Consider the following 24,060-nt stretch of genomic DNA (forward strand, 5'->3'; position numbering starts at 1 on the left):
CACATGGTATCCTTTCCCCTGGGACTGTGAGTGTACGTGACTGATACACTGCTGTCAGTCTCATCTGTCCTGTGTCAGGTGCTGCACGTCCCAGAACCTCAGGGTGGAACCCCTCCCTCCCCTGCAGCTGGAGGGGAGGCAGGGAAGCAGGGTCACTCACGTGAAGATCAAGCGCCCCCAGCGCCTCAGCTCCGCCTGCTCCTCCGTGGAGGCCTCGGGAGCGTCGTCCTTCAGTCTCTGCCTCACGCCCTGGACGCCCTCCTGGTCCCTGTCCCTCTGCTCGCCCTCCAGCTGCTCGGCCCGGGCGGCCAGCTCCCTGCCCTGCTCCTCCAGGGCCTGCTGCAGGAAGAGCCAGGGCACGCCGCGCTTGAGCAGCTCCTGGGTCACCACGGAGTTCTGGAGGCGCCGCAGCTCCTCCGTGGCTTTCTCAAACAGTGACAGGGTCAGGGCCCTGATGTCGTCCAGGGCAGCCTGGTCCAGGTGCTCCTGCAGCTCCTCCAGGGCGGCGCTGTGGTCCGCCACCAGGCTCCGCCACTGGCCCAAGTACTGGCCCACGTCCTCGGTGGCGCGGAAGGCATCCCCAATGGACAGCTGCTCCCTCCGCTGCTCCTTGTGCTGCCGTGGATCCCAAAAGGGAGATGACAGGGGACAAGCTCAGTGCACAAAGCCATTTGGGAAACACTTTGAGAATGTGGATAAGCCTTTTCCCCCATTGTGCTCCACTTTAGAAAATTATCCTTAAGAAAATAACCCAAAACATTGTGAAAACTTCATTTGTTCAACATTTATCAAGTACTCATTCACCAACGAGGGGAAGCCCAGGAAGCAGACGCGCCTCCTCCCCCCTCCCCGCACCCCCCACCCACCATGGGTTCCCACCCTGGCTTCTCCACTGACACGCTGAGTCGGGGGAAGCGAGCCTCTCGTTCTCACTGTGACTCCACGTCCTAATGTCTGTGGTGGGCGGAAGAGCATGCGGCTCGGAGAGCGGCCGTGGGGATTCCCTGAGCGCTTAGCCCCTGCAGCTCTTAGAGCAGGGCCGGCGCAGGGGTCAGATGCAGGAACGCCTGCCATTATCATTCCCACGGCCCAGGCACTCAGTAGCCAAGTCAGCCACTGCAGCCGAGAGGAGGGCCTTCATTGGACCCCCATCACGCTGGCACCCCAATCCTGGGCCTCCAGCCTCCGGAATCGTGAGGGCCTTCATTGGACCCCCATCACGCTGGCACCCCAATCCTGGGCCTCCAGCCTCCGGAATCGTGAGATGCAAATTTCTGTTGTTTGTCAGCCACTTGGTCTGCGGCACTTAGTGACAGCAGCCCGAACACTCAATAACTGACACGACAGCATCGTCATCATTCGCTCCTGTGCCCTCACCCAAGCAGGCGTCACCACCCGCCAAGACCCTCTGTGGTGCTGAGGTCAGATGGGACCTGGAGAAGCCTTCTTGACATGCGTCCCAGAACGTCACCGCCTATGAAGCCCAGACCACCGGTCACCATGTGGACCCCAGCTGTCCCCTGGCCCTGGCGGGTGCTCAGAGGGTTGTGGGAAGACTAAAGGGCAACCCTCCCCCCCTCTGATACCTTTTGCAGCATCTCTCGTCTTCTCTTAGTTATTAATCTTTGGCGGAGCTTTTTCTTTTCCTGCTTTAAGTCATTGTCCAACTTCTGCTTTATAGAGAAGACCTCGGTCTGCGCCCGCTCCAACAGTACTTCTGCCTGGTCTTCGTCCAAGTACCCGGCTCTAGGGAGGAGGGCGGAGTGAATGCATGCTCCCCCCCAGACGTGGCTGAGATGCGTGGCATCGCTGCGGACAAGCGGACAGAGCTCGCACCGGGGAGGGCGGAAATGGGCAAGACGTCCAGGAGGGAGCAGCAGGCGAGGGGGGCTGCCGTGGGCAGGCAGCGTCTTCCCAGAGCAGAGGGCGGGCTCGGAACTCCTGGGCACGAGCAAGGTCCAGAGGTGAACGGAGGGAATACTCTGTGAGGGTTAATTCTGTGTGTCGATGTGACTGGCCACAGTGGCGTGGCCAGTTTAAACATGGTTTCTGGGTGGGTCTGTGAGGGTGNCCACTGCAGCCGAGAGGAGGGCCTTCATTGGACCCCCATCACGCTGGCACCCCAATCCTGGGCCTCCAGCCTCCGGAATCGTGAGATGCAAATTTCTGTTGTTTGTCAGCCACTTGGTCTGTGGCACTTAGTGACAGCAGCCCGAACACTCAATAACTGACACGACAGCATCGTCATCATTCGCTCCTGTGCCCTCACCCAAGCAGACGTCACCACCCGCCAAGACCCTCTGTGGTGCTGAGGTCAGATGGGACCTGGAGAAGCCTTCTTGACATGCGTCCCAGAACGTCACGGCCTATGAAGCCCAGACCACCGGTCACCATGTGGACCCCAGCTGTCCCCTGGCCCTGGCGGGTGCTCAGGGGGTTGTGGGAAGACTAAAGGGCAAACCCCCCCCTGATACCTTTTGCAGCATCTCTCGTCTTCTCTTAGTTATTAATCTTTGGCGGAGCTTTTTCTTTTCCTGCTTTAAGTCGTTGTCCAACTTCTGCTTTATAGAGAAGACCTCGGTCTGCGCCCGCTCCAACAGTACTTCTGCCTGGTCTTCGTCCAAGTACCCGGCTCTAGGGAGGAGGGCGGGGTGAATGCATGCTCCCCCCCAGACGTGGCTGAGACGCGTGGCATCGCTGCGGACAAGCGGACAGAGCTCGCACCGGGGAGGGCGGAAATGGGCAAGACGTCCAGGAGGGAGCAGCAGGCGAGGGGGGCTGCCGTGGGGCAGGCAGCGTCTTCCCAGAGCAGAGGGCGGGCTCGGAACTCCTGGGCACGAGCAAGGTCCAGAGGTGAACGGAGGGAATACTCTGTGAGGGTTAATTCTGTGTGTCGATGTGACTGGCCACAGTGGCGTGGCCAGTTTAAACATGGTTTCTGGGTGGGTCTGTGAGGGTGTTTCCCAAAGAGATTAGTATTTGAATCAGCAGACTCCAGTAAAGCAGACTCAGTAAAGTGCTCTGCAACTCCCAGAGTGGGCGGGCCTCCTCCAACCCAGGCGTGACTGGGGCGGGGCCTGACTGGGGGTGGAGGAAGGAGGGTCCGGCCCCTTCTTCCCCTGCCTCCCTGCTCCAGCTGGGACTTGTCAGCTCCTGTCCTCAGGCTGGCACTCCCTGGTTCCCAGGCCTCTGGACTCAGACAGACCCCAGTGCCAAGTCTCCTGGGCTCCAGGTGGTGGACAGGACAGAACGCATGGGGCTTCTCAGCTTCATGCTGAGCCAACGCCTCGTATATATGTTATTTTTCCTGTTTTCTGGAGAATCCTACCAATGCGCCGTTACTCTCATTATTATCACGCCACGCCCAGTTAGTCCGCATCCCCGGGCTGGGCCGCCTGCTCCGTATGGGGCAGATTCTCCAGGGAAACCTCTTGAAGGAACAAATAGGTGGATAAATGAATGAATGAGAGACGCACGTTTTAGAACCAAGTCTGTGCAGACTTTCACCATAGCATTTAAAAATCAGAGCCAGGACACACTTCCCTGAGAGCAGCGCGGACTCAGACACGACGCAGCCCGCGATTCTGTCCAAGGAGAGGCACTGCCTCTTCACTCACTGGAGTGAAAATGAATCAGGAGTGTCAACTGCAGTGACAGACTCATTAGCATCTCTGGGTAAACGATGCTCACATAATTTGCACTTACAGAATTTTCATTAAATAAGAGCAACAGCGCTTCAAAGTCCTAATAATATTATCTAGTGGAACCAATTCACAAAACCACGCTCATTGTAAGAAACCAGCTTCAGAGTCATGTCCCTGGTCATTTCAGGGCTTCTCGTGACCTACAGAGAATAACTTTCATTGTTGACAACGAAGCGCCTCAGACTAGCTGGGGAGGAGCCTGGAGAGAGGGGAGGGGCTGCACTGGTGAGAGGCCGCACCCCACAGTTCCCCTGGCCACATGGTGGGTGTCCCTGGTACCCGCACCCCCTCCTGGAGCTGCTGAGAAAGACCACCTGGAGTTTTGTGCTTCGTTCCAAAGGCAAATGCAGGGGGGCTAGTGTCGCGCAAGGGCCCAGAGACCAGGGCACCCCGCAGAGTGCCTGCAGGCCTCTACCGTGGATTTCTTAGTGAAATGTCGGGGATCTGATTTAAAGCAACCCGGGGCAGACACCCAGAGCCACATTGGGACTGGCCGTGAGTTGGCACCTCCCAAAGGTGAATGTTGGGCGTGTGGGGCTCACGACAAGGTGGTCTCGACTGTCAAGAGTTTTAAATTCTATAGCGCAATGGAGTCTTACAACCAGAGAACTCCTCTTTTTTCTTATTTTTCAAATCCTCACCCAAAGATACGTTTATTGATTTTAGAGAAAGAGGAAGGAAGAGAGAGAAACTTGATGTGAAAGAGAAACATTAATCAGTTGCCTCCCATACGCACCCCAACTGGGGATCGAACTCGCCACCCAGGCATGTGCCCTGACTGGGACTGAACCTGCAACCCTTGGGTGCACAGGAGACACTCCAACCAAGTGAGCCACACTGGCCAGGGCAAAATTTTTCTTAAGACCTAAGTAAGGGGCAGCCAGAGCATTCAATGAAGGAACAGGGGCAGACAGTTTGAACAAGGGGAGTGGGGAAGAGCAGGTCACCTCTCATGCTTCTGGACGAGGAGGGTCAGCTGGGTGGCGGCCGTGCTCAGAAGTCCCCGCACGCGGGCCTCTGATGCCTGGACGTTCTGCACCAGGTACTCCCTGTGGCCGAATCTTTTACTCAGGTGGTACCTCTTGCTAGCCTGGAAGAAGTCCATCAGCTCTTCTACATCCTCCTGTTAAAAAACAATTTAAAGATCAAGAAAATATGCTTAACTAAAATTTAGAGAAGATTCCCTATAGACATTAAAAATATTACATTTCTTGTCTCAAAATATACCCAGGACCAGGAGCCCCGGGAGGAACATTTAAACCCCCCAGCCCTGGACAACGAGACACGAATGCGGAATGAGGGCTTTGGCAAGCGCCTGGGCCCACGTAGCATCATTAGACACGGAACCGGCCTAAGGCACGGAAGGTAAACTTCAGTCTGTTGGCGATGTGCCTTCGCCCCCGCACACGTGCGCACCTGCACAGTTCCCAGGACGCAGCACCAGGACCAGCACAGCAGTTCTGGGACCTGTCAGCTGCCAGCCCTGACCACCCCAAATGCCCACACTTGTGGAGGGGACAAGATAAGCACCGTCGGTTAGAGCAGCAAGAACTTTTCCTCCGTCTCCAGAGTGAGCAAAACCCAGCCAATACAAGCTCGTACAATAACCTAGCTCACACTGGACGTCTTCTCCAGGCCTGGCACTGGGCCTGAGGCCTTCTTCAACTTATCTGACTTCATTGAAGGAGACAGGACTGTTATTCCCATTGCACAGATGAAGAAACTGAGTCCCGTCGCAGAGCTGGTAAATGGCTGGGCAGGATCTGAACTCAGCAATCTAATTCCAGGGCCTGTGCTCTAACTTTCCATTAGGCTGCCTGCTCCGAACACAGCTTCAGCCAGTGGCGCGGTAATTATATCGGCAGGAGTTACACTCAGTGGCATTGCCCCACTGATCAGCTCTGCTGGCTTTTCCATCTGTGGAAACGCTGTCCATGTAATGGGCTACTGAAAAGATGGACACTTTATTCAACAAGACCCACTGGTCACCGTGGATGCAAAGCTTTCCACACAAAACCTGCCACGCCGCCGGTTCTGACAGCTGAGAACCCGCACGTCCAGACAGTGGAAGCGTGCGGGCAGAAGATGCGGCTCTATACCAGGGCCTCCCCGAGAGTCCTCAAAGCGGAATCCACGTGTGTGCTCCCCTCGGAGCTGGACCCACGTGAGCTGGGAGTAGCCCTGTCTTCCCAAAGCTCATGGCGGTCACGTGGCTGTCTCCTGGCCCTGGCCTGCCCTGCGGCAGCCCTCACGCCCTGGGCCTGTGCCAGACCCAGAAATCTGCACGCCAGCGATGTCATTGCGTGTGCACATATGTGTGCACATGCTCACAAAGTACCTCAGGCCCCATCGGGAGAGACTCCACAACGATGGTGACAGTCTCCCATCAACTACTGTCACCACCATCTAAGAGGTCGTTCAGCCCGCATCATGAACATTCACACTCCCGCTTGTATGCAGAAACAGGCACCAATTCGCACAGACGTGTCTAGGCACAGACTGTAAACCCTACACACACACGTGCATGTTCATGCACATTCATATTCTTTTAAACACACGTTGTACCGAGCACCGGCTTTCATGGATTGGCTCACTAAACCTTGTCACTCCCCTGGGAGTGTGAGCGCCCTGTTACCCCCGTCTTACAGGTGAGGAAACAGGCTCAGACAAGCTGGGTAACTTGATTAAATGGACGTGACGGGGGAGCGGTGGAGCTGGAATTCAAGTTCAAGTCAGCCTGGGTTCCAGGCCTGGGCTTCACGCTCTTATTCCCCCTGCTCTCTGGAAACTCATGCAGATACTGGGGGAGGATGACGAGAGCTCCCTCGTTCGGGGCACAGGAGGAGAGTGGGAGGGGAGTGGGACTCAGCGCCGGGGCAGCAGAGCGCAGGAGGGGTCCGAGGGTGGCTAGGGAAGAGACTCTCCCCTCAGCGAGGCATGGCTGGCGGCGTTACCTGGGTTTTAGAGTAGGCTTGCAGCAGCGTTTTTGCTGCCTCTGGCTTCAGGTCCCCTTTGAAAACAGCACTTTTTATCTGGGCAAAAAAGATACCGTGCAGCTCATTTCTCTGGAAAATGGCCAGCTGCCGGCAAGCTTTGGCGAAGTCTTCCTCCTGCTGCAGAGCGAGAGACCTCCTCAGGTGCTCCTGCTCCAGGCCGTGCAGGGTCCGCAGCAGGCTGCTGCACTCGGCGGCGGACTGTGGAGAGAGCAGGCAAACGAGAGAGGCTGACACGCCAGCCAGGCACACACAGGCATGCACACACATGCACGGCACACATACATGCACGCAGCCTACCATGTGTACACACGTACATGATGCACACAGCACACAGGCATGAATGCAGCAAACCACCACATGTATGCACACATGTGCACATCACACACAGACACAGCACACATGCACACATGCAGCAACCCACCATGCACATGTACACATGCACACACAGCACACACCCATGCATGCACAGTGCATACTCACACCCAACACTCAGTGCATGTGCAAACACAGGCACATGCACAGATAAGCCCATGAGCATGCACGCTCCCATGAGGCACACATGTGCACAGTGCACACCCACACAGTGCCCCAAACTGACAACGACAAGGCTGCTAGGCTCCGGGAGATGCTGTTGCAGCCTGTCCTCCCTGTGAGTCTAACATTTCCCTGAACACCCTCGAAGCCAGAACTTCATAGGGCGGACAGCTGCAGCTCCAACTGCCGGAAAACAGCCTGGAAACGGGGAGACGGCAAGGACGGTGCCTGTAGGCGCTCACGCTCATTGCCACCATCTCTCACTTGTAACTTAGTTGAGGAGAAAAGTACCAACAATCAGGCCCGCGTGGAGGCCGTCTGGATGAAAGTGGCGGCAGGGGGGTGTGAAGACATAGCCACGCGATACCTGCACGTTACGTGGCCCGGTGTGAGGAAAGGAATGGTTGGGACTGGGAACCAAGTTCCAGGGAGAAGGCAGCCTGGCCCGGGACCCGATCGCAAGGCGGCGGGACCCTCATGGAGCACTCGGCCAGGCCGGGCCCAGACCCCCAACTGGGGATGCTTGGATGGCCCGTGGCTGTTGTTTTAAGTCATTGAGTGTGTGGTGCTGTGGTGCAGAGCCGAACAAACACAAACACACTCGCTCTACAGGTGAGCAGGCACACCCTCGGAGATGCTGAGGGTCTTTCCCCGTTTCTCTCCGCACTCAGACAGGAAGGAGAAGTTCAAACCGAATCTCCAGGCACCGGGCTCTGAAACCACACGGGCACTGTATAGTGCACCATGTTGGTGGAGCCAAGGGAGGGACAGTGTACCTGTTCCACAGTGGAGGGTGCCGCCATCCCTGGGGTCAAAGGTCAAGGTCAAGACACACATGGTCTCAGGAGGTGGGAGGACGTGAGATGATGACCTTGACTATACTGAGCAGAGATCCAGGAAGGCAGACGGGCAATGATGGCACAGGGCAAGGGCTGGGCTTCCTCAGCTAAACAGGATCGGAGGGCTCCGACCACCCGTACTCTCTATTCCCAGGGACCAGCGTCACCATCCCCCCAGCTCCCCAAATCACAGGCCTGCTGCCCCCGCTTCCAGCCACCCGCAAGCCTACCAAGGTAAAATACTCATTTCCCTCTTTCCGACTCTTTTCTCTGACTTTTCAGAAGCTGTCCCAGAAAGTAGCCAGTATATGACAGACAAGCTCTGTCCCCAGGTGCTCCCAGCGACGTGAGGAGCAGCAGCCACTGAGTCAGACATGCAAGGACCTCTGCGCGTGTCCCCAGCCACATCTCCAGGGCCCTCCCACAGCCACGTCGGCCTTGGCCTCCAGAAAGCGGCACCATCTTTCTGCAAAGTCAATGCTGTGAAAAAGATTGGATCGGGCCTCTCCGAGTCACTCCTCTGGAGAGAAGCGGCATTCACAGCGCAGCCTGCCTACATTAGGGGATGTAGTCCCCACCCAGCAAGGGTGCTGGGCTGACTCTAGGCACAGCCAGGGTGCTCAGCTACCCAGGGCATGCCTGGTCCCCACTGAGGTCAACTCCCCACCAAAGTGACATTTTTGACTGTAAAATTCAACAAACCCCAACCTCCATTTATTTTAATTCACAGGAATAAAATAGGGGGTGCCACTGATTTAGCTTCTCACAGCCAGGACCCAAAAAAATGTGTGCGTGCAGAGGCTTACACATCCTAAAATAAAATTACGTATCCGTCCTCGTTATTAGAATTATATTTCAGCTGAAGAGTAAATCCTGAGGCACTGCTATGCTCATGTCAGAGTGAAACATTCCTTCAAATAAGTCTAGATTGGAACCGCCCCTCCTAAGGGGGTGCAGAGACCTACAGAAATGTGTCCAACCCCCAACCTACTCAATCGGCCTGTGTCACAGAGGAGATGACCAAACCCCAGAGCAGGGACACCACTTAGGCCTGCCAAGCAGGGAAGGTCACATACACAAATGAGTGAAGAGGCCTTGTGAGAGAGACACTAGGGAGTGGTGAGGACTGGGGCCAAGCAGAGAGAGCAAGCCCTGCCTGCAGGCAAAGCCAGAACTTAGCCCAGCACAGAGGGCCCTGTAGGGACATGGGCCCAGTGTAGCCACATCTTCCCACTTTTTAACAGAAGCTGGAAGTCTGGGTTTTTTATATGAAATTTTATGGTTTAAATATTGGCCAAAAATGTGCATTTGAACATAATGATCATTCACCCCCAAGTCCTTTGGAACTTTCTGCTGGAACGGACTTTTCAGGGAGGTGAGGCAAGTTGATTCCGTGGCTTTGAGTGTCGAGAAAAGCAGCTGGTCCTGTGAGGGGAGTAGGGAGGGGGCGGGCACCGACCAGGGAGGGCACTTCACATCTGGCTGTGCCCGAGCATCTGCCGCTCCCATGCTGACCCGGCACCACCCAAACTCGAAACTGTCCTACAGAATTATGACCTGCACTCGACTGTGCGCCGCTGGAGACAACGAGACCCACCAGAGAGGGTCAGAGGCAGGAGTCCTTGCACCTGGGGCATCTGTGAGACACTCCCAAGGGGTCCGGGACACAGCAGGCAGCTCAGGGCCAGTCGTGCCCCTCGCCGCCTACACTTCAAGGAGCTTTGAGGCACCAGTGTCTAGAAAAGGGTCCCCAGACAGAGGACACAGCCGGACCCGCCAGTGGCTGCTGGCAGAAAGCTGGGCAAGGGGCTTCCCCTCTGGGCCTCTGTTTCCCACCTCAAAGTGGAAGGAGTCCACGCTCTCTGACGGCTCAGTGTCATGGGATGCTTTGAAGGTGACACATACGGGGAGTCACAGGGGTCTCCGGCACAGGGACGGCACTGCCAGGTGCCATCTATGTGCCTGATGGGCATCAGCGGCCCTAAGGTAGGCGGCCTTGTTGCCCCCTGGTTAGGGATGGGGAAACCGAGGCCAGGGAGGCGAGCCATGCGCCTTCCAGAAGCACAGAGTGGGCATCTGCCGTCGTGGGCAACAGCCGTCCCTACTGCCCCAGGGTCTCTCCACGGAGAATCGCTCTGAAAACTCGGAGGAAGGGTGGACATGTGTCAGTGTGAGCAGGTTTCATCCCCACATCAATTACTTGAATTCTGAAGCTTTACTCAGAGAAGCTGATACTGCTCATTTTGCTTTTTTAAAACTAATTCTTGGTGGAATCATATGTCCCAAATAGTTCCATGTGTTTTATTTAGGGATGACTGCAATAAATGTAGAGGTGAGTAAGAAGTCCATGGCTTGGTTAACGTGGGGCGGCTGGCACGGGCTGGAAGGGAAGTCGCTCTGTTCACTTCGGCCACTAGTTCTGGAAGCGGACTGGCTCCAGTAACGGGGCTTGTGTCTGAACAGGGTGACCTCAGGGACCCGGAGTGACGGCGGCCTCCCGAGGTGCCATCTCTGCTCCAGGTCCAAATGCTGATGTGAATAATGAGGAGACAGAGCTGCACTGCCCCAGGCAAAGCACCGGGAAGGTACCAACCCACCAAGGTGGGTTAACACGGCCCCCACGGCAGCGCGAGACACAATGGTGCATAGGCGGCGCTGCACCAGGTGGTGGCGAGTGCAATACGGGGCACTGGTGTCAGTCCTGGGCCCACCTACGTGTCCCTGGGCGGGTGATCATCCCGTGTGGTGTGAAAGGGAGAGCCTCTCCACTTCCCCCTCACCGAGTGGCCTGGAGATCTGATGGGAAGGCCACGTGCCAAGCTTAGCACAGCACCCAATACGCCGTGTAAGTGGGAGAATGCTCGCCAGGGCCAAAATGTTCACGCTGCCACATAAGTGAGCACGAGCAGGATGAACAATGAAACAAACCAAGGATGCCTTACTTTGTAAAACAACCAAAAGAGTGTGATGCAAAAGGCTGGAGCGTATGCCAGGATCTGGGAAACAGGAGAGGCCACCTCGGCATCACTGTGTCCCCAGGGCCAGGGACCCAGGAGGGACCCCAGGAACAGACCCGTGACTGAGCGTCTGCTGCTGAGAGGTCGGAGGCCTTCCGTCTCTCCCCAGGGCTCCCTTTTCATGCCCCCCTTTTCATGGATCCCCTTTTCATGCCCCGGAGCCAAAGTAGAAACTGCCCTACACGAGCCCACACCAACAACAGGCCAGGCTTGCAGGCCACAGGAGGACTCTGTCACTCATTTCCCTACTTTTTTGTTTTGCTTTGTTCTTGTTTTTTATAACATTTAAAAAATGTAAAAACCATTCTCAACCCTGCCATGGGCCAGACAAAAACAGGCCGGGCAGGATGAGGCTCACGGGTCTCGTTGGCCCACCTCTGCTTTCTAGTGCTTTCCAAGTCTCCTGCATTGAACACGTATTATTTTTACAGGGGAAAAAATGTAACAAATTTGGGAAAGAGGTCATGAGGTTGTTTAGGGGCTGAATCACTGAGTAGCTCGTTCATCACCCCTTCTTCCATGTGTGGCTCTGGGACACGTCTGAACAATAATATTGTCCCAAGGGCGACCAGAGGGCGGGGTCAGCCAGGGGCACTGGCATGGGCTCAGTGGTGACCCCTCCCCGCAGAGACACATCCATACTCTAACCCCAGGACCCGTGAACAAGGGTCCTTACAGGATTAGAGGAGGCCATCCTAGATTACTCGGGTGGGCCCTAAATCCAGTGATAAGTGTCCTTGTGAGACAGAAGAGGAGATGACAGGGCCTCTTAGGAGAGAAGATGGCACCGTGAAGGTGGAGGTGCAGACTGGAGCGGTGCAGCCACAAGCCAAGGACCCCTGGAGCCGCCGGGACCTGGAGGGAGCTGGAGGGAGCTGGAGGGAGCTGGAGGGAGCTGGAGGGAGCTGGAGGGAGCTGGAAGGGACAGGGAGGACACTCCCCTGGAGCCTTCTGAGGGGCACACCACAGTGACACCTGGACTTTGGGCATCTGGTCCCCGAATGGTGAGGGGACACATGTCTGTGGTTTTGAGCCACCAACCCTATGAAACTTGCTACCGCAGCCACTGGAAACTCATCCAGGAGCCAAACGGAGAACAAGCAACACCCTAAACTGCCAGGGGCAGGGAGAGGAGAAGAGCCTGGGGTCAGGGAGTAGGAGGGGGCAGGAGAGGAGAGGGCCAGAATCTGTCTCTCGGCCTCACCACAGGTGTGCCCCTGCTGTCAACTGGGGAGTGTGTAGCCCCTTCCAGGCTAAGTCTGGGGTCGGTGACGGTCTGGGGAGAGGAAGCCTATGTTGTGGGCAGCAGGCCTTGCTAGGAAGATAGGTTTTTGGAAGAGGACGTGTGGGCTCAGGACACACGGACTGGGCAAGCCACCTCTTCCACGGAGGACGACAGGAACAGGCTACGTTTGGTCCCCTCAAAAACACTCTCGCACGGTTCCTTTCAAGACAGCAGCCAACACACCTCTTCAGAAAAGGAGAGCTGAGCACCGATCAGCAGAGGCCAGGCCTGGGGCAGCTGCGGAAGCAGCACTGGGCACAGCCTCGCAGGCCGCGCCCTCCCCCCTGCAGCACGTCCCTCAGCCACCCTGCGTGGGTGCCCCAGCCTCGCTCCACAGGAGCAGAGCCAGAAGGCTCTAGACCGGGAGTCCAGGTCTGTCTGACTCCATGGCCTGTGCTGGACAGAGCACACTGCAGTGACCACAGCCCAGAGGGACGCACATGCACACAGACACCACAAATGGAGACTTTCTCCTCTCCCCAGGGCCTCCCGTGGCACCGGGAACATAGCGCTATTAGAACATAGTTGAATGATGGCACATGTTTTAATACGTGAGGGTCCTTAACTGTAGGCTTCTTGAACACAAACCGCATGTCTGGTTTTTCTCTATGTCTGCACAGCCCAGCCCGGTGCCTGAGAGACAGTGAGTGATTAATAGGTGCTTTCTGAATGAACTCCGGATGGATGGCTGGGTTGTGGGTGGATACACAGGTGGATGTGTAGATGGACAGGTGGGTGGACAAATGAGCGGATGGATGGATGGATGGTGAATGGATAGATAGGTAGATGGATGGATGGATGGATGGATAGCTGGATGCCTGGATGGATGGATAAATGAAGGATCCCTGAGAGGAAGGGGGGGCTGCCTTACCCTCTCGCTAACACGCTTCAGCAGCTCTTCTGCCTCCTCCATCGCCGCCATCTCCCTCTGGTGCTGGGTCTCTGTCTTCTTCCTCGTTTCCAGGTCGCATTCAGCCGTCAACGCCACCATCTTCCGATCGTACTCCTCTCGTATTTCCTTCTCCAGCAAGAGAAACTGCTTCTTGAAAAGGGCGCCCATCCTCCTCTCTGCTGGAGGGGAGAGGTGGCCCCTGCTGGTCAGCCCCCGCAGTAGAAGGATGATGACATCTTGGCTGATCTGGGTTCGACAGGCCTCCAGGTCGGAGTCCGCCCGGTTCAGGGTTGCAATCTCCAGCCTGGGAGACACAGGTAGAGAGAATGCTGTGACATGACGTGACACAGCAACAGAAAGCGAAGGTCCCTCAGAGCGCTGAGGTTTCCGACTGTTTACAGGAGGCCCCCTCTCTCCCTTGCCCTCCCCCTCCTCTCCTCCCTCCCCCCGCCCCCTCTGGTGACTGCAGGCCCCTGTCGGAGCAGCAGATTCTTCTCCAGCAAAGGGGCAGGTGCCCTGCCAGGAGCAAGAGGAACATGGCTAACATCAGCACGGTGCTTGACGGCGGCAGGAGACCACAGGAAAAAGCGATAGTTATGGTATTAGCAGGGTTTTTGAATCAAGTTTACTTTCACTTTTCCAATTAAAAATTGAACTTTTAATGATAAATAAAGGTAATGTGCCACCCCGGATGGGATCCGGGAAGAGACAAAGGACATGGGATAAATCTGAATGAAATCTGGATTTCCACTAAGAATGAAAGAACGCTGGTTCACAAGCTGGAAGCCATGTACTGCAGTGATGTAAGATACTACTAACAGGGAACGGGGTACAGGGCGGGCGGACCGTGCTGTCTCCGCAACTCCCAGGGGACAGAGCAAGAAAGCAGCACAGGAGGCGCCGGAAGGCAGAGCGCTCCGACTTCCACACCCAGTGACCCCCAACGGCGGCGTCCCCCTGGCCTGGCAAGAAATCACGTCTCCACCAAGATGGTGCTTCTGGCCGTGCGCAGAACACTGGTCCCCAAACCCGCCCACGTCCTATTGCCCAGAACCCACAGGTACGTCAGGTTCCATGGTGACCTACGACGGAGAGATGAGCCACAGGGGTCTGTACAGGTGGAGCGGGAGGAAGAGGCGTGGGAACCAGAGGGAGATGGGATGAAGGAAGCACAGCTGGGCGCCATGGGATCCTCGGCATTGACGACGGAGGAAGAGCCAGGCACCAGGGAACGTGGACAAGGGGCTGAGGGAGGCTGGGAACGAATTCTCCCCTCTCTCAGTCATCTTGGTTTGTCCTAGTGAGAGAGACTCTGACCCCCAGAAATGGAAGATCATGCATTTGTGTTGTTTTAAGCCACCAAGTTGTGGCAATTGGTTAGAGTTGGTAGGAAACTCATTCACCCCACCTGGCCATGCCGTCCCCATTCATTCATTCATTCATTCATTCATTATTAACTTATACCAGAACGTGTCGTGGCTACCTGCTGGGTGAACTTCAGGTGCTTTACCAGGTGCAGGGGACAAATAAACAAGACAGCATCTCAGTAGGGCTTTGTTGTCAAATCATCTGCACTAAGCAACCTAGGAACGAACTCAGTTTCCCCACTGCCTAATGGGGACCACATCTCAGGGTGCTCTTCAGGGCCCAGGAGACCAATGTAAGATGCATGGGTACAGTGTGGCACTTGGTTGGTGCTAAATAACCACAGTGCTGCCCGCCCTCCTGGTGGCCGGCTGCAGGCAGAGTCCGTCCCCAGAGCCCAGCCTTTCTGGTCGCCTGGGAAGACAACCTCACAGGTGCTTTCTGTTGGATTTTTTGTGTCAACCTGTCTAAAGTGGCAACAATAAATACTGTTTGGGTGTTCCAGAGCACAAAAGAAAGAAAAAAATGTCCCTTTAAACCAGTTAAGACACCACGTAGTTAACTGAGCTAACTCTCTTCTAATTTTTCCCAGTGGCCACAGGAGAGGAAAACACACACCCAGAATGCATCTTTCAGGTAGAGGGTTGGATACCTGTCAAACCTTCATCACCCCCTGGCATTTATTATTATTTGCAGAATAAAATGCACCTATTTTCCAGCCCCTCCCCAAAGTCCCTGCTGGCTCCGTGTGAAAGACCGAGACCCGTTGAGTTCCACTCGCGGGACCGAGACTCTCAAACCACTTTCCTCCTTCCACACGTCGGCACAATTGGCAGGTTCATGCTGCCTTCCCGGGAAACACACGGTTTTTCCAGTCGCAAGCATGTCATCCTGTCACCCCACTTTAAGGATGACTGCACCGCCCAGGCGCGGTTTGCTGACGCGCATCCGTCTAAGCAACACCCCTCCTGGAGATGACTGCCTTCGCACGGAGTTCAGAACGCCTCCCGCCCTGGGAGGCACTTGCAGAGCAGAAGCCGCTAAAATTCAGGGACAGACTCGCCCAGCGTGACAGCTTTCTAGAAGTAAGTGCACAGCTTAAATCACCCCAGGACTGATCGATACTTTGGCTACTGAGGATAAAAAAAGAGAAAATGACAATCGTGTCCTTTTTCTTATTTTGCACAAAAATTAATCATGTCCCCCTGAAATGGCAAGCAAGGTGCCAGCACAGAATTAGGATAGGATTTGACACCCGGGGCAGTCAGCGCAGCCCTGAATGTGAAGAAGGACTCGTTAATCACGGTGAAGGGAAATTAATTCAGGAGGTAAATGAAACGATCATGGCTATTTTTTACAATACACCCTGGTCATCTACCAGTCAGCCGGTATGAGTAATAGAGCCACAAACGCCAACTCGGCAGTAGGGAGAGTGACATTTTCCTCCCTGGAGCCGTCTCCATGGAGACGCTGCTGCACCAGGCCCCAGGTGGGGGGCGTAAATTATATTTATATGCTGTCAGCTTGAGGGGCGGGACAACGGGAATCAGGGAGAAAAATGCCTCCTGAGCGTCTTCCCTGTCAAAATGGTAACAGGAGGCTAAATCAGAGTAAAAATAGTCACTGTGTGAGCACGCCATCAGTAAAAATGACGCTGAGCTGTAGTTTCCAACGTGGTAGGAACTCAAAGGGACTGTGAGATGCAGGGTCAGCAGTCTGCAGCCTTCCTCCTGGACGTCTTCCTCTTAAAGATCTAGGTTTGGAAGTCAGACTGCGGGGGGCGGGGGTCGCCTCCAGGCCTTGAGCTGCTCCCCAGTTGGGGCTACAGATGCCCAGAGAGGCGCAGTGACTCATTCTGTCCAGGGGCCTCCAGACCGCTGCCCACTCCCCACCCACTCGCCGACCAGACCCCATCAGCTCAGTCAGCTCTGAGCAGGAAAAAGGGGAAGCGAGGCTCCTCTCCCACGTCAAACCCTCCATGGATTTTCTCCCCACCCCTCTGACCTCCCTCATTCCGTCTGAAAGGTGTCACGGGCTTGGGGTCCCTGCCACTGAGTCTCCAATCCCAGCTCCGCCCCCTGGGAGCTCGGCGGTGGAGGTGAGTTGTTTGCTGTCTCTGAGCCTAGTGTCCCGAGCGGTGAATGGCATCCCCTGTGTCAAATGAAGGTCACTGAGAACATTAATGACTGTGCCCTGTGTGTACAAGCTTCGTTTCAATAGATTTATGGATGTTGAGACATTTGATCCGCACCACAATCTTAAAAGGGAGGTGATTCACCCTAAGTTTACGGGTGAAGAAAACTGAGGCCCAGAAGAATGAAAACCCTCTGTTCAAAGTGGCACAGCGCTTCAGGGGCAGAGCTGTGACTGGAAGCTGTGTCATGGCTCCAGAGTCCCTGTTCTACCCTCCGTCCTCTGGTTCACACCGACGTGTTATCTCACAGGGGGGTTCTGTCTGTCGTCGTCTTCCTCATCCTAACATTCTTTATGGGGAAGAAAAGAGGAGGTGAAAGAAACACACAAGTATACAGACAGACAAATGGGTAGGTGAGATGGATGGATGGACGATTAGACAGACGAACCAGGAGATGCACAGGTGAGTAAATGGATGGAGGAACAGGTAGGTAAGTGGATGGAAGAATGCGTGAGCAGATGGGTGGGTGGGTAGGTGGGTGAACAAGGCGATGGGTGGGTGGGTGGGTGGATGGGTAGGTAGGTGGGTAGGTGGGTGGGTAGGTGGGCAGTGGATAAAAGGATTCATGAGCAGATGGGTGGGTGGATGGAGGAATGAATGGGTCATGGGTGGACGGAAGGATACACGAGTGGATGGGAGAGTGGGTGGGTGGACGCAATGGATGGATCAGTGAAAGGATGGGTGAATCAATGAGTGGACAGGTGGGACACAGATCGACAGATAACACCTGAAACTCTTCTTTGTAAGGACAGGGTTCTCCCTGAAGAGCGTCGGAATGAAACTGCAGGATAAAACATTTAAAGGTGGCTTTAGAAAAAAGACAAACCTTGAATGTCTGCTGAGTCACCTTTCCACCCAATGCTCAGATTTCTCCCACACCTTTCTCGCCAGAATGCCCCGCCCCGCCTCTGCCTCACACAGCCACAGTCGTGGGGTGCAGCCGCCTCTCCAGGCGGGCCCGTCCACCACTGGGGAGCTCAGGCGCGAGAGCGGCCTTCTTCGTAATTGGCTGACTCCAGTCGTTCCTCCCTAGAATTTCCACCGCTGTGCCCGGCACCACCGTCTTCTTCGTGATGCAGCCTTACAGATGCCTGCCCATTGTGACCACGTGCACACAGACCACCTCCAATCCAGGCCACACCGCCGTGGACAGGTGACCGGGCCTCTCGGACCGAGATGAGGATGAATGCCCCAGGTAGGGTCAGTGAAGAGACCCCTCGGCTGGTGTGGGGAGAGTGGGCAGAGGGTTGGGATGGACATGAGCTGAGTGCCAGTGAAGACACGCAGATGGCTGGGGCTCAGGCAGTGGCCACAAGATGGGCAGGGAGAGAGTGGCAGGAGGGAGAGGCCCTGAGGAGAGGACCTGTCGGGATGATGGCACAGCTCACCTGGCTGTTTGCCGTCTCTGGTTAAAAATAAGGAGGGCCTTTCAAGGACTCCACGCTGCCCACCACTGAGAGGGGCAACTGCATTCGTTTCCTGGGGCCGCTGTGACCCAGTGTCCCTAACAGGGTGGCTCGAGTCCACAGAAACGCACGGCGTCACGGTTCTGGGGGCCAGACATCCCACATCGAGGTGTTGACGGCATTGGTTCCTCCCGAGGTTATGAAGGAGAAGTTTCTGGGCCCCTCTCCCCGCTTCTGGTGTTGCCGGCAACGCTTGGCTCGCAGCGGCGTCACGGCAGCCCCTGCCTCGGTCTTCGCATGATGTGCTCCTTGTGTCCAAACCTCCCTCTTCTTGTTAGGTCACCAGTCGCCTCGGATTGAGGCCCCCCGAATGACCTCATCTTGGCTTGATGACATCTGCCGAGATGCTATTTCCAAACAAGGTCATGTTCACCGATCCCAGGATTAGGATTTCAACATACTTTTTGGGGGGTACACATTTCAACAGTAATGGCAACCTCCAAGGGACAGCAGCCCCTCACGATCAGTAAGATGTCCAAGCAGAAACGGGCCGGCCATCTCTTAGGCACACCAGGGAGAATGTTCCTGCTCTGGCCAGGAGCGCAGACCAGACGGCCTCAGAAGTCCTTGGGAGCATCAAAAATCTACCCATTTCCTCACTCCTTCCGCGTGGACAAGGGGACACATCCTCGTGGTTCCCTCTGGCGCTTCCCCTGCTCCAGTGCCACCTGTCAGGAAGGAGGCGTGCAGTGTCCCTTCCTGTCACAGTGCCCCATTCCCCACGGCGCCGTTCTGCATGGACTTACCACTGCCCTCCCCACATCTTGTCTTTATCTCCTGTCCCCCAGGCCGCACATGGCTTGAGTGTGGCGACTTTGTTTTGGTCCCCGCTGCATCCCAGCACCTGCAGCGCCTGGCAGCAGGGGTGCCCGTTAAACGTCCTGGATGGATGAGGCACGAGCCTACCACGTACTCTGGGCCTCATCGAGCAGGGGGCCCGACTCCCTCCCGCTCCCTCTGGCTCCTGGGTCCTCTAGCCGGGTCTTCCCAGGGAAGCCGCCTGGTCTCCTTAGGCAGAGCCAAAGTCCCCTCCCCACGCAGTGCTCTGTCCCCTGCACCCCACTCCTCCTTGCCAGGACTGTCTGTGAATCTGTCGTCTCCATGAACGGTGAGGGGCCAGGAAGGGAAGCCGCTGCTTGATTGTTCCAGCTTGCTGTCTCGCTGCCCTGTATTTCTCCACGTGAGCTGCCTCTCCCCGCAGGCGGTGGGCATCCTGGGGGGGTCCTTGCTTTTCTCAGCTTCCTCCCCAGCCCCCAGCACAGCGCCAGCACTCAGCGGGAGCTCAGTAAACACTGGCTGAGAGAAGAAAGGTGTTTGATGGACACAGGACTCCTCCAAGAAAGCTTCCTTCTGCTGGGAAGATGACAGTGCGGGTCGCCATGGAAACCAGAGGCATTAGAGCCACTTGGCTCTGAAGCAGTCCTCGGTATGTCCCCCATAACAATCCCGCGCTGGTGTGTCAGGCACTGGCGGGGACCCAGCGCCTCGCAGGAAAGCCAGCCATGAGGCACAGGCGTGAGCACAGGCCACCGCGCACATGCACCTTGGCTGGGCGCAGCAGTGAGGATGCTGGGGTCGCCCCTCCCCGGAACGCGGGACCGACCCAGACACGTGTCACCTGGCTGTGGGCTACACAGCAAACCGCCTCAAAACATCTGTCCATCCCTCTTGTCACCATACTGCAGCTCTGGCTTTCTGCCCCTCCCCTCCCCCACCCCTGCTCTGGTCATCAATGACACCCTGGTCGTGAAAATCAGGCCACTTCCCAGTCTGCACTTGACTGAACTCAAGACAATATTAGACCCCTTCCTCTGGGACCCCCTTCTCTTTGGCTTCCCTGGGCCCCTCTGACTTCTCGGGACGAATTCCTCGGGCCCTGCCTGTGTTCTCCATCCCTCTTGGTCCTTCTCCACAGGCTCCTCCCTCGTCCCCACCTTGACTTCCCATCTCTAGCCCAGAACTTTGTGAGAACAGACCTACACATGGCTGCCTGGACATCACTACCCTGGTGTCTCCAGGGCATCTTTAAGTCACCAAGTCCAGCTCCCAACACCAGTGAGCCTGCCCCTCTGTGCTCACCTTAGGAAACGGCACCGCATCCGCCCAGTTGCTCAGCCTGAAGCTTAGGCATCAATAACCCTCAATGGCCTGCAAACCCTGCTGCCAACCCATCAGCAGATCCTGGGATTGTCCCTCGTTCGTTCCTCGATCCCAAAATACATATGAGGCCACTGGATGGACGCCGGACAGACTAAACCCTGGGGACCCTCCCGGGAGCCAGGCCTTCTCCCTGCTCCGAGGTGGGGCTGTGAGCAGCCAATCAGGTGGACGGGGAGCAGAGGAACGGCTCTGTGCAGATGGCAGAGACAGCTCCGGCTCCCGGCAGCACCCCCCGTGGCGAGGGTGTCCCAGGCAGAGCCGCTGTCCTCCGGGCAGCCCTGAGCCACCTGTGAGGTCGTGTCGTGTTGCCTTCCGGTTTGAGACCCGCTGCAGGCCCTAGTAATCTTTGCTATCAAAGTCCCCAGACAACCTCAGATTTTACCTGCTGGCAAAACCTGCTGACGGTCCGTCAGGCACATCACTAGGCGTGGTACCAACCCCACAAGCACCTACTGTGTGCCAGGCGCCATCTGAGGCCTTGGGGATAAATCAATGAATGAGACAGAAAGCTCCTACCCTCATGACCTCACTGCCTCAATGAGGAAGCCAGAACACAGCGACATCACAAAAAAAGACAGACAGACAAGGCGGCTTCCGACAGCCTTGAATGTGATATGCAGAGAATTGGAGTTTTAGGGTAGAGACAGGCAGTGGAGCTGCTCCAGGTAACAGCGTGCACTGACTGCGGGTGACCCTCCGGCCCACCTCCCAGGCTCCTGCCACCCTGGCCACCTCCTCTTTCCTGGTCATCAAACACTGTGCCCTGAGCTCTGCATGCGCTGCCCCCGGAGAGCGCTCATCACTCAGGTCTCGGCTTAACTGACCCCCTTAGAGGGGCCTCCCTGAGACCCCACACTAGAGCAGGCCTCCCGCTATTCCTGTTCCCCTACAGCCCTTGCCACAGTGACAAGTGGGCAGTCATCGGCGCTGCATTTGTATGCTGCTTGTCACGTTCACGTGGACAGAAACCAGGACCCTGTAGCACCCAACGGAGTCTGCCACACACCCGGCACAGATGGGACCCCCAGCCAGGATCTGCCACAATAACCAAGGCATCAAGTACCCCCTGAAAATTGCCGCACCACAAAGAGCACGGAGAAAGAACGAACGGACGAGAGAAACCTGGGCGAGCGGCTTCAGGCTTCGAGATGAGGGATCAAGTCGCGTCTCTGGGGTGTCTCTCCGGGCCGAAAGGGCAGCAGTTGTAAGAGACACATTGCATGGTCGGCACAGGAGAAACTACTCGATTCCCGTCCTGTGGGCCCGAGTCAGCCAGCGCCCATGGAAGCCCTCCTGCACACCAGGTGCGACTCTGAGGCACGCTGGCGACATCAAAAGACAGCAATACGCTTCCTTCTAATAACAGAGGAAATGCACACAGGCTTGGGATTTCTTTCTTCTCTTACTCTTTCTTTGTCCCCCTGGAAAAATCTAAGCTCGGTCTTTTAAAAAAGCTGTTATGGCAGTAGAAGAGTGGGTTTGAAGGAAGGGCACTCAGGCCCGAGCCCAAACCCATTGCCACTCGGGGGACCGTAGGCAAAACCAGAAAGCCCTCCTGAACATCGGCTCCCTCGTGAGAGTTGCCGTGAGAATTATGTATGGTCGTGGGCAAGGGGTTCTGGGCAGCGGTCAGGGCCAGAGGGGGCCAGGGCCAAAACACTGTGGGCACTGCCTGCCCCCAGAAGCCTCCGGGACCAGCCAGTGGCACACACTTCCTCCCTCCCCCCGTCCCAGCACACCTGGCACTGAGCCGCCTCCATCCATCAGGGCAACACTGAGGAGCCTGATAAAAATCGAAGGAAACATCCCTCCCTCGAGTCCTCTCTGTGAGCAGCAGCCTGTGAATAATCAGCAGAAAAGAGAAACAACCAAGCAAACCAAGGAAATGCTCTTTATCCAAAACAAAAAACAAAAAAACAGCAAGTTCTGACCTGTGTCAGTGGGTTGGGTGTGTCCCACAGAGCAAAAGGTTGCTGGTCGATTCCCAATCAGGGCACATGCCTGGGTTGTGGGTTCAATCCCCGCTCAGGGCGCATTTGAGAGGCAACCAATTAGTGTTTCTCTCACACATTCCTGTTTCTTTCCCTCCCTTTCTCCCTCCCTCCCCCCACCCCCAATAGAGAAATAAATAAACAAGTCAGTGTGACAGAGCAAAGTAACTGCTCTAATGGGTCTTAGAAATGAGGTGTTAATCAAGCCGCCTAATGGCCTAGCCAGAATCCCAACTAACCCTTACAGAGAATTACAAGTGGGGTAAGTGCTTAGCTGGAGAAAAAAGCTATTTTTACTGGGAGACCATCACAGATTCCCGGGCCCACAAAGCCCCTGACATTCAGAGGCGTGTTTTCTTTCGAGATGCCCCTACGAGCCAAGATGGAAAGATGAAAAGAAACCCACAATGCTGCCATTAAAAACGTGTCTCCTTGCCCTGGCTGGGGTGGCTCAGTGGATTGAGCACTGGCCTGCGAACCAAAGGGCCACTGGTTTGATTCCCAGTCAGGGCACATGCCTGGGTCATGGGCCAGATCCCCAGTAGGGGGCATGTGAGAAGCAACCACACAACAATGTTTCCCTCCCTCCCCCCTCTCTAAAAATAAATAAATAGAATCTTTTTAAAAAATGTGTCTCAAGGTCCCTCCAATGAGCACCCAGCCACGGTGTCTGAAGCAGACATTCAACACACAGGGACCCTGGGATGGGCAGGGCAGGGAGCCCAGAAGCTGGGGGGCAAGAGGGAGGGAGGGACACACCAGCTCTCAAGCAAAGCCGTCTCGGGTCATGCCTGCTAACGAGTGTTTAACACGCTTCAGGCAAAACAGGATCGGCTCCCAAGGAGACAGAAATGCAAAATTCCACAGCTACAAGAACACAGTCTTGGTAAAACTCATACCCCTGCACCAGCCAGCCACAGCGGCTACCTTTCGCACGGTGCAGGGATGAAGGGCGACGGGGTTCCTGATGCTCCACCACCGCCTGAGTCGAACACCAAGGAGGGTTCATGTTCAAGCACTAACGGCTCCAGTCAGAAAGCTAGAGAGTACTACCCCCTTGCCAATTAAGTACCTAGAGGCTGATCACATTTCGCTCCATTCTGCATTTCCACAGTTTGGAGGAAAACTGGCTTTTAGCTCAGGACACTTCCGTAATCACCTGCCTGCTCACACCACTTCATGTAACACGGGACATTTACGAAGCTGTCAGGGACTCCCCCTTCCTCCGACTGCCCATCCTCCTCTTCCTCCTTCCTCGCTTGGACAGCGTGGCTAATTTTAATCGTCACCCATGGCCTTCTGATTAGGAATTGAACTGCAATGAAGGAGCACGCCTGAGGGCCCGCACAAAACCCGATGAGGCCCGCGGCACAACCCTGACACCCACAAGTGGGTTAGTGAGACGGGAGCCAGGCGGGTGCCAGGCCAGCCCTGCACTGAGGAATGAAGCCCGGCAGGGCACGGGGGAGCGTGGCCAGGCAGGAGCGCCCTTCCCAGCAGGATGGAAGCCCCTCTCTGCTGACAGCACCCACTCCACTCACGGGGAGCCCCAGTCAGACCCAAGAGAGCTGTCCTCTGAGGCCAAGGACTCGGCACTCCTGAAACAGGGGCAGCGCA

At 56.0% G+C, this 24,060-nt stretch overlaps 1 protein-coding gene across 2 annotated transcripts in view; it reads right to left on the reverse strand.

Annotated features, from left to right (window-relative positions):
• The window catches only part of EVC2 (EvC ciliary complex subunit 2), a 60,254-nt gene that overhangs the window by 15,952 nt on the left and 20,242 nt on the right, over positions 1 to 24,060 (reverse strand). For both annotated transcript variants that reach the window (XM_037046061.1, XM_037046056.1), the window contains exons 8-12: positions 13,247 to 13,571; positions 6,659 to 6,898; positions 4,652 to 4,827; positions 2,475 to 2,634; positions 161 to 615 (exon numbers count right to left, since the gene is read on the reverse strand). In XM_037046061.1, the coding sequence (XP_036901956.1) occupies positions 161 to 615; positions 2,475 to 2,634; positions 4,652 to 4,827; positions 6,659 to 6,898; positions 13,247 to 13,571 (1,356 nt within the window). The remainder of the gene's footprint in view (positions 1 to 160; positions 616 to 2,474; positions 2,635 to 4,651; positions 4,828 to 6,658; positions 6,899 to 13,246; positions 13,572 to 24,060) is intronic.

The sequence above is a fragment of the Sturnira hondurensis genome, unplaced genomic scaffold (genome assembly GCF_014824575.4).
Source record: "Sturnira hondurensis isolate 20B ecotype Veracruz unplaced genomic scaffold, ASM1482457v3 Scaffold0000780, whole genome shotgun sequence".
Classification (NCBI taxonomy): domain Eukaryota; kingdom Metazoa; phylum Chordata; class Mammalia; order Chiroptera; family Phyllostomidae; genus Sturnira; species Sturnira hondurensis.